Source organism: Piliocolobus tephrosceles, chromosome 15, assembly GCF_002776525.5.
Source record: "Piliocolobus tephrosceles isolate RC106 chromosome 15, ASM277652v3, whole genome shotgun sequence".
Taxonomy (NCBI): Eukaryota; Metazoa; Chordata; class Mammalia; order Primates; family Cercopithecidae; genus Piliocolobus; species Piliocolobus tephrosceles.
The window spans coordinates 101891291-101908592 of record NC_045448.1 but is presented as its reverse complement, the minus strand read 5'-3'; the positions used below and the strand labels follow the sequence as shown (position 1 = coordinate 101908592).

Below are 17302 nucleotides of genomic sequence, written 5' to 3'. Positions count from 1 at the left end.
CTTGGACATGTACACCTCTAAGCCTAAAAGCGGAGAAAGATGTTTTGGTTTTCCGTGAGCTGGGGGAGGGAGAAGAAAAGTGGCAGCGACAGTGTAGCAAATGGGTGAAAGCAGCAGTGTGGCAGAGGAGAGAACAGGATTCCGATTCCGCGGGGGCGTGGGAACACTGAGTCCCGCACAGGGAGTTTCCCTGCGCAGGGCACCTTGTGCGCCAGTTGATAAACTCTCGCAAAGGAAACAAAATTTGGCTTTCCTAAACTTTCTGTACGTTCAGAGAACCCCACGCCGTGTCTTGGCCTCCGCAGCGCCGGACTCGGGTGACACCACCCCTCCTCCACCGGCCCGGGCTTCTCCTCCGGACCGCGAGCCTGTGGCGGCTCCCCGCGCGCCCAGCGCACCGGGGTGTCCCCTTGCAGGAGCCTGCGGGGGCGGGGGAGGAGGGAAGGGCGCGACGCGTGGGTCGCGCCGGTCCCTTCACTGGATGGACGTCCGACGCTGCCTCCGGGGCGGAGACAGCTCCGGCCACCATGCGCCCGGTGCGGCGATTCCACCCACAGTTCGCCGGCTCTGGGGGTGGCGGGTCTTGGCGCGCGGTGCCTGCGCCAAGGGAGGGCAGCCATCGCCCCCGCGGTCACTGGGGCCCTGCGTACCCCGCGGGCTCGAGCAGGTGCGCGGTGTGCCGGCCGGGTCCCCTTGTCCTCCTGCCCCGCGGCTTGGGCGCCGCGCCCGCCCCGCCCCCGCCCGCGGGCCGCCCTGGGCAGGGCCTGCAGCTGCGGCTGGAGAGCAGCTCACGGGCATGGGCCGGCGGCCGGCGGCGGAGGGCGGCTGAGGGCTGCTGAGGGTCCGCGCAGTGGCCTCTTGTCGCCCTGCACGTGCCTTGCCAGGCAGTGCGCCTGCTCACAGCGAGGACCTAGCCCTCTGGTTGCAGAGACCCGGTCCCACAGCAGCGGCGGGTGGCTCTCGCTGCCCTGCTCTGCACGGGGCAGGGCGGAGCGGGCTGCGCAGCCCGGGCACGATGCGTTGAGCGCTCGGAGGGCCAACCGCCGCGCCTCTCGGCGGCAACCGGCGGCACCGATGGAACCACTGGGCAACTGGAGGAGCCTGCGGGCGCCACCGCCTTCGATGCTGTTGCTGCTGCTCCTGCAGGTGGCGGGGCCCGTGGGCGCCCTGGCGGAGACCTTGCTGAACGCGCCGAGGGCCATGGGCACCAGCTCCAGCCCGCCCAGCCCTGCGAGCGTGGTGGCTCCCGGAACGACGCTGTTCGAGGAGAGCCGGCTGCCTGTGTTTACCCTGGATTACCCCCACGTGCAGATCCCCTTCGAGATCACTCTGTGGATCCTGCTGGCCTCCCTGGCCAAGATCGGTGAGCGAGATGGACTCGTGGGGAATGGGAGGGGGCGATCTCGGGGGGACACCTGGAGGGTGACTGGGTCAGCCAGCTGACCTCTGGTCACTCAAGATAGTGACCGCCTCATCTTGAGTCAGGGCAGGGGCGACAGATGGAGCAGCTTCTTCTGGTTGAAAAGGACTCTAGGAAGAGCAGTTTCGCGTTTTGGTTCTTAAGTGAACATTGGCCTTGAAATGGCCCCAAAGTGTAAGTTCTACAAACTTAGCGATTACTGCTTACTTCGGCGGCACGGAACGCCAAGTTTGTCAGCTCTCTGCTTAAGTTGAGTGAGACCTGTTTATTGAAGTGTACCAGTCTCACCTGCAGGGAGACAGGTGCAGATGAAACCCGGAGCTATTCATAATGTGGTTAAAACCCTGGATGCTACAGGAGAGAGGCGCCTTGGCAGTGACACAGACCCTGCTGTGCGCCTGACTAATGAGGTGCATAGAAGGGGACCAGGGACACCTGAGTGCTTGCAGCTGCAATAGAAACGCCCTGTCTCCTCCCTCTATTGGGTTGAGGCTGTCACTCTCCAGGAAGCTTTTGCTTCAAGGGTGGCTGAGGCCAGTGAGGTGAGATGCATATTTAAAAATAATTAACTCTGGGCCCAGGACAATGGCCCAGCGTGTAATCCCAGCATATTGGGAGGCCCAAACGTGAGGATCCCTTGAGGCCAGGAGTGCAAGATAAACTTGGGCAACATAGCAAGACCCCACAATACCAAAATAAAAAATCAGCCGGGTGCGGTGGCTCATGCCTGTAATCCCAGCACTTTGGGAGGCTGAGGCGGGTGGATCATGAGGTCAGAAGTTCAAGACCAGACTGGTCAACATGGTGAAACTCTGTCTCTAGTAAAAATACAAAAAAATTAGCTGGGTGTGGTGGCGGGCGCCTGTATTCCCAGCTACATACTAGAGAGGCTGAGGGAGGGAATTGCTTGAACCCAGGAGGCGGAGGTTGCAGTGAGCTGAGATTGCCACTGCACTCCAGCCTGGGTGACAAAGCGAGACTCTGTCTCAAAAATAAATAAATAAATAAAAAGTAGCCTGGTGTTGTGGTGCATGTCTGTACTCCCAGTTACTTGGAGGCTGAGGCAGGAGCCTGAGGCAGGAGGATCACTTAAACTCAGGAGGTTGTGGTTGCAGTGAGCCATGAATGACACCACTGCACTCCAGCCTGGGCCACAGAGAGATACCTTGTCTCAGGAAAAACAAAACAAAACAGAACAAAAAAACTACCCACGTTCACACTACCTTTAACTCTCATTTTGAAAGCAGAAACCTCAGAATATATTATCTCATCTTCATTACCCATGCCCCAGAAACTTTTATGTTATGAGCATGGTGCTTTATATTATTTTTACTTTATATTTTAAAGACTTTATAAAAATCCTGAAATATAATAACTACTGTGATAATGAATCAAATAAGTTATTAGGTCCAAAGAATGTAGGCATTACATATGTTTTATGTCTTTACCCTGTGAGATGAGGCAGATTTCCATAAAGAATGAAAAGACACATTGTCTGCCATCCTCAGGGAGCTTATTGAAGAGTAGAGAGAGGTGTACACACTATGTGATTATTGCCCAGGACACTGCTAAGTAGGGTGACAAACTCAGAAAAGATAGTATGCCATTGCAGGGAAGGAGAAAGTACTTCCTCGTGCAGATAAAACTTTTAAACTGGATTTTCCAGGATGACCAGGATCTGGTCAGTTAGAGAGAAAAGGGAGCAACATTCCGGAGACGAACGAACAAAGACATAAATTGGGAGGGGAGTGCAAAACAGGTAGAAGGGATGGTTTACAGGAGGGTGGAAGTTGTGGTAGGTAAACCGGAAGCAAATCTCCATGCCAGATAAGATTAATTAGATTCTATTAGTGGTGACTAAGAGAGACACATATTATTTAATGACTCTGAAGTCTGTAATTGACTGGCTTTGACGTGGTTCTACTAGTTGAGTGTCTTAATTCCACTGATAAGTGGTATAAGGGAGAGGGACTTCCCCACCTATCAACCAGAGATGCACATTTGTGTAAATTCATTGCCCCTAATAATAAACTCAGATGCCACAAGCCCGCCCTGTAGGGAGTGGCAATATTAATACTCCCACTAGTTGAGGTGGAAACTCTGAGTGAGTTTGCACCCAGAAGCACACAAAGTGGCGAGCCAAAATGAATGACTTGTTCCCTGTCACTCCCTCTGAGCCTCAAGGCTCCATCACTGGAGGGCTGCTTCTGTGCCTGTTTCCATTACTGCTTCTCTGTTGCCATTTCTATTCCAACTCTCTCCTTTGTTCATCACTTCTGATTGTTTTAATCAGATCAATTACAATAATAACAGCCGCTAGGAGGCACTTAAGGGCATTATCTCTAATTTTTACAGTCACTATACCGGGTAGGTGTTGATTTCCTGGTTTCATATAGGAGAAAATGAAAAAAATGGGGAGATTAACTTGGTGGTGGGTGGTGAGCCAGAATTCCAGCCAGGTCTGTCTCATTTCTCATCTTTGTGGGTTTTCAGAAGGCATGTTCTTTTGTGAGGATTAAATGAGAATGAATGTGTAATACCTTTAGCATAAAGCTGGGCACACTGTAAGCACTCCATCACTCCATCCATACTGTCATCATTAGTAGCAGTGAGGACAGTGGTGTAGTCAGAGTAGCAGTAGTAACTGTACTGTTTCTGGCACTACAGAACCTTTTCCACTATTCACTGTCCTGGGCTGCCTCCTGTCTCTCTTTACTTCTGTTTTGGCCTCAGTTCTTATTCTGTGGGCTGCCTTTCTGCACTTACTTTCTTGCTGTCCTGTTCCATTCATTTGACTGGACCAGCTCACACTCATTGTGTGATATTTTGTTAGAGGCATTCAGGCTTGCTTGCGAAACAGGTGCATTTGTCTCTCCACTAGCATCTTCTTAGCCCAGATGTGTTTATGTTCCCTGGGACCCCTCTGTTCTAGATGCTAGTTTCTGCTTTCCCCTGCATCATGCTTTGCTATGGAAATCATCACATATTGCGCCTCCCGTTCTCCCCCAAATTTGGAACGTCTCTGGCTACTACTTTATCTTTCCTTTCTGCATCTGAGTGTCACAGAGATGATAATTTCCACCCAGAGAGGGGTCTGAACAGCCAAATGGAGACTGCCATGGCTAGAGTGAAGGGTTATTTCTCAGGACAGAATGTGGAGTTTGAGAGTCCAAAATGCTGGTGCCTGCGGTATTTTCTCTAGATTCTCCTGCACAGAGCCCAGCCTTGTCCTGCAGCTTCCCCTGTGTTCCTAGAGGAGCAAGGAAATGCCCAGAAATCCCCACTCCTCTTCTTGCTCCCAGGGTCCTGAACTTTCTGTTTGGTTTTAAGCAGGATGGTCTTGGTGCTGTGGGACACTTTTGTACCCCATTAAACAGTCATCTAGTCATTTATCTTTCAACTTTTGCTCTGAAAAAGCCGTTTTGGGGTGGCTTATATGACTTAAGTTGCTCATATTTGGGAATGAAGAGGAATTGAGGTGTGCAGGTGGTTGTGAAACTGTGGGATAATGCAAATGCTAAGCCCTGCAAAATGCCATGGTTTCTATTTAGGGCACTTTGATGCGATTTGTGTAGTGTACCTAACCTTACCTGCCTCAGAGAACATGGAGAAACATTGCTAGTGAAGGATCTAAACATGGTTAAATTAACAGGTTGTCCAAAGTGGAAGCTCCAAATAACATTTGTAGGGCATTTAAATAATGCCTGATGGTGAATTCAGAATAGTTTTCTAATATAATATATATTATATTATATATTATAAGCCAATATATAATCTTAGAAATATTACAATCAGAAGTGAGAAAATCCATTTTTGGCAAAGTAATGAATGATTCAGCTTAACTCTTAATTGTTACACTTCATTATCAGGGAAAATCAACATCCTAATTACTTGGTCCAGAAAAAGTAGTTTTGTAATTATAAAATTTACCAAAACAATGATAATGATGATAAAGATGATGATATGTGCTTATGAAGTAGGTCAAAATATTTTTTTAAAGCACAGTAAATTTAGTATACCTCGGAAAAGCTTTAAAAGTTTTCTCAAGAAACGTTTCCTCATTTGATTTTTACTTAGGTCCTTGCACGTGTGAATTCACATTATTCTTTCACTTTGAATATTTATATTTTGAGCAACCGTTGATTATTTTTACAGTTATAAATACACACTTTGCTTGATAAATCTTGTACAGAGGGATGGGGTTCTACAGCCTGGAATAATGGGTAGCCAAAGAATTAAGATAAAATTTTCTGGTGTGTTTTAAGATTGCCTCCTCTGATTTCTTTGCCTGTGAAATGGCCCAGTGGGGTTTTTGCTAATTTGGGAGAACTCGGACATGGACTGTATTTCTTCTCAAGGTTTAAGGACAAAGTGCTGAGTACCTTGCTGTCTAAAGTAACACAGCCTCCTTTTTTGTCCTGGGGTTCCCCTAACATACCTTCCCATATCTTGAGGTCTTGTGAGGCCTATTTCCATCTCCTTTCAAGTGTCACTGGTCACTCTGCTCTTTTTTATTTTCTCTGCCCCTTAGTTGGAGTAGGATGCAGAATTTTCCACCTCCCTCCATCCTGCTGTCGTGAAATTAAATAAATTATATTCTCATAATTTTAAGGGAAAGACAGCAGTTTGGCTCATGAAGACGTCTCCTCTGCGATCCAGGCTATGCTGAAATTGAAATCTGAAACCTAAGAGTTTCTTATCTATCTGAATTACAGAGACTTTGATCTCTGAAAAAAACTTATCCTTGCACTTAGCCTGTTTTTCTTTGTCCTCTGGTTTTCCTGAGGCATATTCGTCAACTGGATGGTCAGTGGATGGAGCTCAGGGTCTTCACCTGCTATCTGAACCACATCTCACTTTGAATACACTTCTAAATTCAGGAGTTTCTGGTGGCAGGTATTGGTTTCTAGTAAAGTTAAAAGAAGAGCACTGATTCCTTTCCTTCTCAAATCCTCCATCTCCTCCCAGTGGGCTGCTCACACATTTTCTATTCTGTCTGAAGGAGGACTTCAACAGCTTTCTCATCTTCTCTCTGAAAACCAATTTGGCTGTCTTCTAGCATTTCGCCACTACACCTTACCTCTGAAGTGTTTTTGTACCCTTTAAAATAATGGATATTTTTATCACCAAATGAAAGCGTTACATTAAACTCACTTTAACAATGGTAACAATACTCAGCTTCATTTCTTACAGAATTATTTCACCTAGATTGAAGCCCTAAGAAGTATACAATGAACTAATCGCATGAACTGTTTGTTCTGCCTGGGTATGGTAGCTCACAACTGTGATCTCAGCAGTTTGGGGGGCTGAGGTGGCAGGATCACTTGAGGCCAGAAGTTTGAGACCAGCCTGGGCGACATAGTGAGACCCAATCTCTTCAAAACGTTAACAACAACAGAAAGCCAGGTTTGGAGGCCTGTGTCTTTAGTCCCAGCGACTCAGGAGATAGGCAGGAGGATCACTTGAGCTCAGGAGTTCAAGATTACAGTGACCTGTGATGATGCCCCTGCACTCCAGCGTGGGTGGGCAACAGACAGATGGAGACCCGCTCTCTTAGAAACAAAAAACTAAACTGTTCCTTGGATGGTATAAAAACTCACCTGTAAAACAAAGTGAATTGATGGTTTTGGTATATGGATAGACTTTAATCAGTGAGCCCATTGCTTTAATGTTTATAGTTTTATTTGGATTATCTGTGTCTTTCGCGGTCAATTTTGGTCATTTGTATTTTTTATAAAATTATTATTTTATTTGAGTTTTTAAAAATTTATTGGAAGTTGTTTTATGATTTAAAAGATCTCCACTTTATAGGCATATATGTTCTCCTTTCTGTTTCAAATATTGATATGTTTTCTTTTTTTCACCTCGATCAGGTATGCAGGAGTTTGTCTATTTGATACTTTATCAAAGAATTAGCTTTTGGTTAGCTTCTAAGTTATCTGCTTCTACTCTTACATTTATGATTTACTTATTTCAGCTTCCTTTGGGTTTATTTAATTAATCCTTGAATTGAAATCTTAACCCATTAATTGTTTAGTTTACTTATGATGTTCTATTAATATTGTTAATTCACACCTTACAAGAGTAAGAAACAACCAATATTTAAAAACATAATTAATATTATTTTCAATAGTTTCTCTGGTAGGTTTTTTTTTTTTTTTTTTTTTTCTGAGATGGAGTCTTGCTCTGCTGCCCAGGCTGGAGTGCAGTGGCCGGATCTCAGCTCACTGCAAGCTCTGCCTCCTGGGTTCATGCCATTCTCCTGCCTCAGCCTCCTGAGTGGCTGGGACTACAGGCACCCACCACCTCGCCCGGCTAGTTTTTTGTATTTTTTAGTAGAGACAGGGTTTCACCGTGTCTGGTAGGTATTTTTATGAATCCCTGAGCTCCAAAACTGACATGCAGTTATGCTAAAATGACATCAGTCTTATTAACATGAACACAATTACTTCAGTAGCTTACTTACTTATTGAAACTCCTAATAAGCCAATTCTCTAATCAATTTATCCAAAATATGGGTATTTGCTTGTTTTCATTAAATTCAAATCTATGATATACTGTATACTTAAGACTCTGTCACAAACTAAACGTATTCATCATACTCAAAGTTTATGTAAATTCATCTTTGATACAAGTAATATCAATAAAGATAATGGTAAAGACAAAAGATTTAAGGGAAATTATGCAAATGACATATCAGTTTCTGAATAAATTGCATGATATCTTTACCACTGTTAAGTAGGAAACCATGGGTGTTCTGAAAGGATTACTTAACACGGCATAACAATGATAAAACTAGAATGATGACTGCTTTTGATGGATCTCATCTCAGGATGCTCAGAGTCTATAAAATCAGTTTGATCTTCATGGAGCCAAAGGAATGCTTCATGAACTAAGATAGGATTAGTCAATGAAACTCTTCTTAAAGATGAATTCTCATGATCCAAATTGGTAAATTTTGGAAGAATGGCAATATATGTTATTTAAGGCTAGAAATATACCCCTTTTTCCTACTTTAGTTGCATTGCATAGTTTTGATATGCAGGGTTTTCACTATCACTCAGCTCTCAGTATTTTTAAACCCCCTTGTGATATTTAATCCTAACTCAATAATTAGTCAGAATTTTACTTCTCAGTTAATAAATTTATGGAGATTTGGGTTTTCTTGTTGTCCTTGTCGGTTTTAGAGATAGGTTCTCACTATGTTGCCTTGGCTGCTCTCAAACTACTTAGCTCAAATGATTCTCCTGCTTAAGCCTGCCAAGTAGCTGTAACTATAGGCATGCACCACCATGCCCAGTTGTTTTTTATTTTATTCACATTTTATTGCATTTTAGCTAGATAGGTATAATGCTGATTTTTAGTGTTGATTGTGATATCCTTTATGGCTTATTTTATGGACATTTTAAATCTATATTTTCCACTTACACTTGAAAAAGAATGTGTATTCTCTATTTATTGTGTACAGGATTTTATATACTTAGATGTATACATATACAGACACACAGAGACTAGATCAAATTTCTAATTACGGTGTTAAAATCTTCAATAGCATTACCAGTTTTATGGCTACTTTATCAGTTCCTGGGGTACATTAAAATCACTTCTAAGATTGTGATGTCAATTACTTTTTGTCATTGTTTCAATTTTTGCTTTGTTTTGATGCTATGTTATTACATACTCATTCAATATTGTTACATCTTCAGAGTGAGTTCTTCCTTTAATCATTAAGTTTTTAACTTCCTTATTTCCAGTACTTGTGGCTCAAAGTGTATTTTTTTCATATAAAACGAGTACCATTTAAAAGAAAACTTGATTTTGCACATGTACCTTTTTCCATATCTGTTTGCTATATCTACATTTTCCAGATTTATATTTTTATACCTATGCTATCAAATGAGTTGCGTCATTTTCATTCGGATAGGTATCATTAAACCATATAGATCTGGATTTTGCATCTTTAATTTCACATTTTAAAACACTGTAGCTTAAAAAGAGAAATGTAATAGCACTTATTGTGAATAATGATATAGTTTGACTTACTTTGCTCTCTGTTTACTATGCTTTTTCTTTCTTGCCACATTTTGGCTTGGTTGATTTCTCTTTCTTACTTGTTTTTTTTTTTGGAGACTGAGTCTGGCTCTGTCCTTCAGGCTGGAGTGTAGTGGTGCCATCTCCACTCACTGCAAGCTCTGCTGCCTCCCGGTTAATGCCATTCACCTGCCTCAGCCTCCCTAGAAGCTGGGACTACAGGCGCCCGCCACCACGCCCGGCTAATTTTTTTGTATTTTCAGTAGAGACGGGGTTTCACCGTGTTCGCCAGGATGGTCTCGATCTCCTGACCTCGTGATCTGCCCGCCTCGGCCTCCCAAAGTGCTGGGATTACAGGCGTGAGCCACCGCACCCGGCCCTTACTTGTTTTTTATACATAATTATATATTCTATTTCTATTCTTTTTAAGGTTACTTTACAGTTTTGTGTGATTATCCGATTTAACAGGAGACAACCAGACTACCATGGCTCTCATCTCAGCTACATTTTCCTACCTATTTTGTGGTTATGTGATTTTCACTATATAACTTAAACTCTCAGGGCTCAGTAATCTTGGTGGTAAAGTGGTGACAATAAACATAGCAATGTCATAGGCTGTTGTGTAAAGTAAATTAGCTAATACACGTAAAGTGTTAAAATAATTTCATGGAACATAATGATATCAAATAGGTTCCTAGAACATAAAAGTATTTGCTATTTTTATTATCTTCTTCCTAACACTTGAACTTAAATAAATTTTAACTGCGTGTTTCAGAATCATAATATTTTGTCACAATTCATATTTGGACTGTATTTAACTTCCTCCAAATTAGTTTTTGCTTTGTATAAGAAATAGTTACTTAGATTTGTAAACATGTTTTCCAGTTTTTCTTCATTGTTACTTTTTATCTCTTTCTGCCTTCCGGGTTCTTTTTTGTTTGTTTTTGTTTTTACTGATATATATTCTTTAGTGGATACTTCAGGGAAGGCTTTAGTCTTGCATGGAAACATCTTATACTCTTAACTGATAATATAACTGAGTGTAGGGTTTGGTGTTATTTATCACTCAGAATATATTACTTCAATACTTTTTGTCCTCTTTTTTTGGTAAGTAGAATTATGTTGTTACACTGCCTTTTGATATTAATTTGACTTATATCTCTGGTTTTAAGTTTTTTAGTTGTTTTGATATTCTGCTATTTTCTTAATGTGTCTAAGTATAGATTTACTTTATTTTTCTTGCTCAGAATTTGTTATACTTCCATCCTTCTTAACAGCTGTTTCATGTTTTTTGACTCTTCATTGCTGTGGTATTTCTTGGAGATTTTATCTTATCTTTTTTCCAGCTTACCATATTTTACTCTCAGTACATTTCTAATCTGTGGTTAACCTAGTCACTGGATTTTTAGTTTTAATTATATTTTCATTTTAGCTGTGTGGGCCCTTTTTCAAGTCTATCTGTGTTTTGTTCATGCTGTTGCATTACATAAGTATAGTAATTATTGGTTTTATTCCTCTTTTATTCCTTTAAACTACATTCATTTTATAATCTCTTTTGGATTGTTCTGTTATTTATAATACTTGGGGTGCTAATTCTTATATTTATCCATTTACTGACTTTCTCTTTTCAATATTTATTTCCTTACGTAGATTGTAGTTTTAATTATGAGCTTAACTTCAGCAGGGGATGTTTATTTGGTAAATGTCTGTTTTCTTTAAGTTGTAAAATGCTCTTACAAAATGGTTTCGAGTGTGCTTCTTGCTGGGACCTAGGGATTTAATGATTTGTTTTTACTATTCATTTCTTAGCTTGGCTTTACTACATGATTCAAGTACTATAGATATAGACTTAATACCTGTATGTGGTTTAGACCTGGAATTTTATACTTCATGGGCGAATTTCCCCTGGCTGAAAGCCATAAGGAGTTCAAGCATTTCTTTTCCTTCCTTTTTTCCTTGGCTAAAAGCATCTTTTCTTTTTCTAGTATTTATTTATTTAGGACAATGTAGCTCTTGGAAATTCAGGAATTTCTGCCAGAGCCCTTTCTTTAGTGGTCTGAAGTCAAATTTCTCATCCTCATGTAGGTGTTAAAATGCCAGATCCTAGCACATAGGTCACGCTTCTATGTCTGGAATTCTCCTGGTTCACTGTGACTTCAAATCCTACTGACACATCTCATTTTGATTTTCTTCTTATTTTTTTGCCTCCTAGACCTTTTCTTCTATTTTGAACTCGGCTAGATATTAATATCTTATGTAGTGGTATGAGGAGACACCATTTGTGTCCATATTGTTGGATATCTCTGTGACATTTTACACAGTACATTTTAAGGACATACTTTCTATAGAAGGTTTAATTCTCATGGTTATGTTATCATAATGGCTTCTCTTTAATGTAAGGTAAAAATAATGTGTACTTCCCTAGTTTTCAATCTGAAGGATGTGGGGGTGTGACTGTACTGCTTGTTTTATTTTGTGTATTTTCATGCTTGTGTAGAAGAGGAATAGCTTAGCAGTTGATGGAAGTGTTTGACCTAAGTTTTGGGAAAGATGCCCCCAGATTAGAAGTAGGAAGACCCTGTTGTAATTCCACTTCTGCCATTAACTTGGTCTTATGACCCTGACAAGTGTTCATCTACCTGGTTCTTCCATTGGGAGATATATACATACACACACACACAAACGCACACACACATATACACACACATACACACACACACACATCTATATATATATACTTAACTTATCTGTTTAAGATTGTCTGCAGGGGAGGACATCATTTCATCATTTATAACAAAGCTGTTACTTTTACAGCAAAAGAGACTTAATCCAAGAGAAGCATGTGTTTATTATATTAATATTATATTAAAGTGACGTAGAGACATGGGCGTATTATCATTTTAAATGATACAAGCACAATTATAGGTTATTCTCTCGCAATTACATCTTTTAAATGTGTGAGTCATAATTGATGTGCTTCCTGCGACCGTCCTGTGCATTGTTTATCACTGTACATGGGTTTTCTCATCTTGATTTGTCAAATTCATTCCTCGTTTGAAGACGACTTGTATTCCTCTTCCTCTCTAATAATTCCGGTGGGTAAGGCAGGGAAATTCCACCAAAAGATCTCTGTTATGACTGTGACAAGCATACTTTCCAGGTGAGTTTCACGTTATTACTTTGTGTTGGCATACAAAGGCTCACAGGGGAAAGACAGCAAAGAAAAATCAAAGTCACAATACATTTAGAAAGTTCACCTAGAAATGAATCAGATGACACCTGCCTGCTCCCTGCCTGTTCTGTCCGGGAAGCACTCTGAAGAAGTATAAAGGTTTTGCTATCCATAGAAAGTTTAGAAAATCACAGGGCAGTGAAACAACTCCATAGCCATAGTTCTGTGACTCTGCCTCTGGCTGCTTCTCCCAATTCCTGGGCCTGTTTCCTGGAGATCCACTGGCCAGGAAACCTGAGCAGTGTAATGCAACCAGCGGTGCATTTTCTTGTAGCACAGAAGGGAGGAGATGGGTGAGACTCGGTCATCCCTCTGTCACAGTTTCTTTAATAAAATAATAATAGCTAACACGGACAGAATATTATTCTCTGCCAGGTATTTGAGCCAAGCGCTTTATAGTCTTTGTCTTATTTAATCTTCACGGTAATTCTGGGAGGTAGGCACCATTATTATTCCTAGTTTTAAAAAATAGATGAGGATAAGAGTTTAGGGAGCTTAGGTAACTTGTCCAAGGTGTCAGCTATCAAGTGGCAGAGGTGGGGCCACAGCTAGTTGTTCATCACTTGGATGTGTCTCACCCGGCCCCGTTTCTCACGGGAAATAATATTAAAGGACCACAGTTCAGGTGTGGTCTCCAGCGCACTTTACCCACTCTTAACCTGGAGCCAGAGGCCTGCATGTGAGGCTCATGCTTGACTCACAGGCCTTGTTATGACAGTCTCAGACTGCCATTGTAAAATCACGTAATAATAATAGCACCCGGCCTCCTTCGTGTGATTCTGTGAGGACGAATCGAAGTAATACATGGAAAAAGTACACTGCAACCCAAAAGTTAGGAGTAGTATGACCTCACAACAACTCTAAACTGGGCAGGACACAAAGAGCTAAGGAAAAGGTAAGGTAGCAGAACTCAGTAGTACCAGAGCCGGACCATCAGTCTAGAACTTCAGAATCTTGGCCTGGTCTTTTCCATCATCCATGACACACAGAATACAGAATTTTAATGCTTTTGAGATACATATTTAACATGTTAAGTATTCATAGGTTAAGAAAAGGTTCAACCCATATAACTTAGGCTGTCATGTAGATTTTAATAAGTTCAACTACAACTGATTTACAGGAGAAAAGATGTTAAATATGTTTCAATGTTGCACACACATACACAGGTATTACACATGCAAACAGGCCTATAAAGAAACACATGTACATATAAATGACATTCATTAGAATGCGTGCTCAATGAGGGAAAGGACTTTGTGTTTGACTCATTGTCTGGAACAAGGCCTGGTACATAGTACAAACTCAATAAATAATTACTGAGTAAATGAGTAACTCAATAACATTTGGAGAAACTCTTTCTTCACCACACTTTAATGATATAATTAAAGTTACCACACTCCCTGGTTGTCCATGATATTTCTGGTGTACATTTGTTACAAATGACCTGTCGCATATATTATTATTGTGTCATTTCACTCTCAAATATCCTCATTTGGATGGTAATTGATTTGATCACTCTACCGTAGTGCATATAGTATTATTGGATATACTTTTAATGGTAATTTAAGCTCTGGGGTCCAAAATCCCAGCCCTGCTACTTACTAGCTGTGGATGTGGGTGAGTCAAGTACCTTCTCTAACCTGTTATTTCATCAGTAAAATGAGCTCACAGTAGTAGCCTCTTCATTAGGTTGTTGTGAGGATAGAGTTAACGCATTTACAACACGTGCTACTTTATAGACCTTGGAAATGTGGATAGCCTTGAAGGAGAACAGATTTCTTTCTTTCTCCCTCAATGTATAATAGCATTATACTGTGAAAATCTGTTTTGTCCATTTGCTCCACAGCAAGTTGTTAGATGTCCTGATCTTCTGCCATTGTTGTTATGAAAAGGTTTCTTTCTAAATCATATGTGTGTCAGCCTCTGAAATATGTGACATAAGCTTAAAAAAATCATTTCTTTCTGCTTTTGCTAAGTTAGTGTGCAATGGAAAAGAAAGGCAATACACACCTTTTTTTTTTTTTTTTTTTTTTTTTTTTTTAATCCCAGGTTCTTGTCTTGGAAAACGAAAGGTGAGCAGTCAGGCATAATTGGTGGAGGGCTAGGTGAAAGACTAGGCATGCAGGGCTCACAGTCAGCTGAGATTCCCTACAGGAGCAGACTCTCTCATTGACCCTCCTCCAGACACTTCCTGGAAAGCCCAGAGCTTCTGGGTCTCTTCTGTGTCATTAGGGTCCACAGATGCCTCGGCTCACACACTTGCGGTAAGCACGTTGTTCAGCAGTTGCTTTCCTAGGCCTTTTGTGCTTTCTGTACAAATAGTGTTTCTTTGAGAATCTAGATTGGAAAGAATGTTAAAGTGCTGCCTAAAGTAATTATTGCTATTTTAGAAATGTCAACCCGTGCTTTTCATCACCAGTATTCTAAGGCAGCAGCATGCATTAGAAATGTCAACCCGCGCTTTCCATCACCAGTATTCTAAGGCAGCAGCATGCATCGGCTGACTGTACACTTTCTCTTACAGAACACGGGAATGGTGAGGAGAAACGATACTGAAAAATTGCAGCTTCCTCTTTTCTATCTGATTGAAAGTCTTGGTGTTCAAGGTTGGGAGGGATACATTGTTAGCGTCAACATGCCTGGTCTGCTTACTTAGGAGAATGGCAGCATTCTTTGTGTGTTCACTGGTAAAGTTTCTGGATAAGTATGGAAGATGCTGACTCTGGCTCGAGGAGCTTTAAAGGGAAATAAGAATACATGCATGCTTGTGTGCAACAGCTCTGGCCCCAGTTTCTCTGAATCCTGTTGCCCAGGTTTGCTTTCTTCTAAGGTGTCTATCACTCTCTGACATCTGATTATTTATGTGTGAGTTGGCTGTTCACTCGCTGTTCACCCCTCCTCAAGAGAGGTTCCAAGGACATGGGCGTCTTTTTACAAATGTTGTCGCTTACAATGTATATAGTTAAAACCAAGTAACACTGTTTTATATTTTCAGTCATTTCACAACTGTAATTTGTCATCTGCTTTGAACGTCACAAGAGTCTGTATTTTATTTTGTTTTGTGTCACAGTTGACATTCATTCATTCATTCATTCATGTTCTCACATTCTAAGCACCACACATGAGAGGTGACGGTTTGCTAAAGGGATTTGGTTGATGAGATAGCTAATCTGTTTACTTAATGGTTGGCTCCTTCTGCAGTGGTTTTCTTCCTTTTTTTGATCTTTTTCTTTTTCTTTGGTCTTGTTTCAATTTTCTGTTTTGAAGCCACTAAAACCAGGGAGCTGTTACTGTTCCTAAATCTTGTAACAAACGAGTATAATTGGCAAGACTCTAGTCCACTGTTTACCCACTGAATGTGTTAGTAGGTTTGACCATTATTTTAATGGAACGTAATAATTATGATGACTGTAGAACTCTATGGAACTGTGAATCTCCATGAATCCTTAAAATACACATCCCAAAACTCATTGAAACCCCTTTGATTTTTGCAACCATAAGCAAATGGGAAGATGCCTGGATGTACAAAGACCACCGACTTGGTAACAGAAGTCAGGGAGGAGGGAAAGGGAATGAAAGGGATAGGATTCTAGCAAGCTTGGAAAATACAGTCATTTACCAAATGGGATGGTTTCTTAGTTTAGCATGAGCTAACAGTGTGCAAATATTTCCCTGCCATGTAAATAACTGGTGACTGCAGTTAAGTGTTAGCAACCACTTAAATGAAAAATGAAATCAGGTAGCAATTACTGGCAATTGTGGGTTCCTTCACTATACTTTGATCTATGTATTTTGAGCAAGTGGTAAATTTGCTTAGAAGGCAAGCTCTTGAAGGAATAGAAACCAGGAAACAGAAAATACAGTTCCCACACAAGGTGGCTGGGTGGGTGGGGTAGCGTCCCTGGAAAATCTTATATGGTTTAGTGATAGCAGTGTGCAAACAGCAAAGCCAAAATTGGCATAAATCATTTACTAACACATGAGTTGAGAGAATGATAAATCTTGAGATTTAACATCTAGCCTGGGGCAGTAGAATAAAAATTGCTTTCAACTGTTGGCTGGCATGGAAAGCTTTGAATCTAGGTTATAGTATACCAGAGTCTTTATCACCACTGGCACGCCCTAGTGGCCCCTCTCCCAGCCCAACTAAGCTGTGCAAAGGATCTGTTCAGAAATAGTCACTAGAACTTGTCAACCACTTGGACTCTGTAACTCCTCCTACACACTGCCTAGGCACTGGCAAGTTTTACCTTCAGAATGATCTCTTCAAATTGAATCCTTTCTTGGTCAAACCTCTTCATCAGATTGTGTTTCTAAAATGGGAGGGTTGGAGGAAAGGAAGAAAAGAACAAGAAAAAGTGGAGGGCCTAGAGCCTTGAGGAGATGAAAAAGTTAAAGATGTGTGGAATCACAGAAGACCCGTTGAGTCTGTTTCACAGCTGTAAGACCTATACCTGCAGTCCTAACAGACTGAGAGCAAGCTCTGTGGCTGCTTCACCCACCGTTCCTCATAGGAAACTTGAGTCCCAGAGTTTTCTAAATAAGAATACTCCGCATGTTCAAGGACAGCTCTCAGTATTTAATAGTGAGTATCTTGTTTCCCACCTGGCTGTATTAGA

General features: G+C 41.5%; 1 protein-coding gene across 1 annotated transcript in view; it reads left to right on the top strand.

Annotated features, from left to right (window-relative positions):
* Window positions 1-920: 920 nt before the first annotated feature.
* Window positions 921-17302, top strand: part of SLC9A2 (solute carrier family 9 member A2) — an 89234-nt gene continuing 72852 nt past the window's right edge. The window contains exon 1 of the mRNA XM_023211324.1: window positions 921-1363. Within this exon, the coding sequence (XP_023067092.1) occupies window positions 1075-1363 (289 nt within the window). The 5' untranslated portion in view covers window positions 921-1074. The remainder of the gene's footprint in view (window positions 1364-17302) is intronic.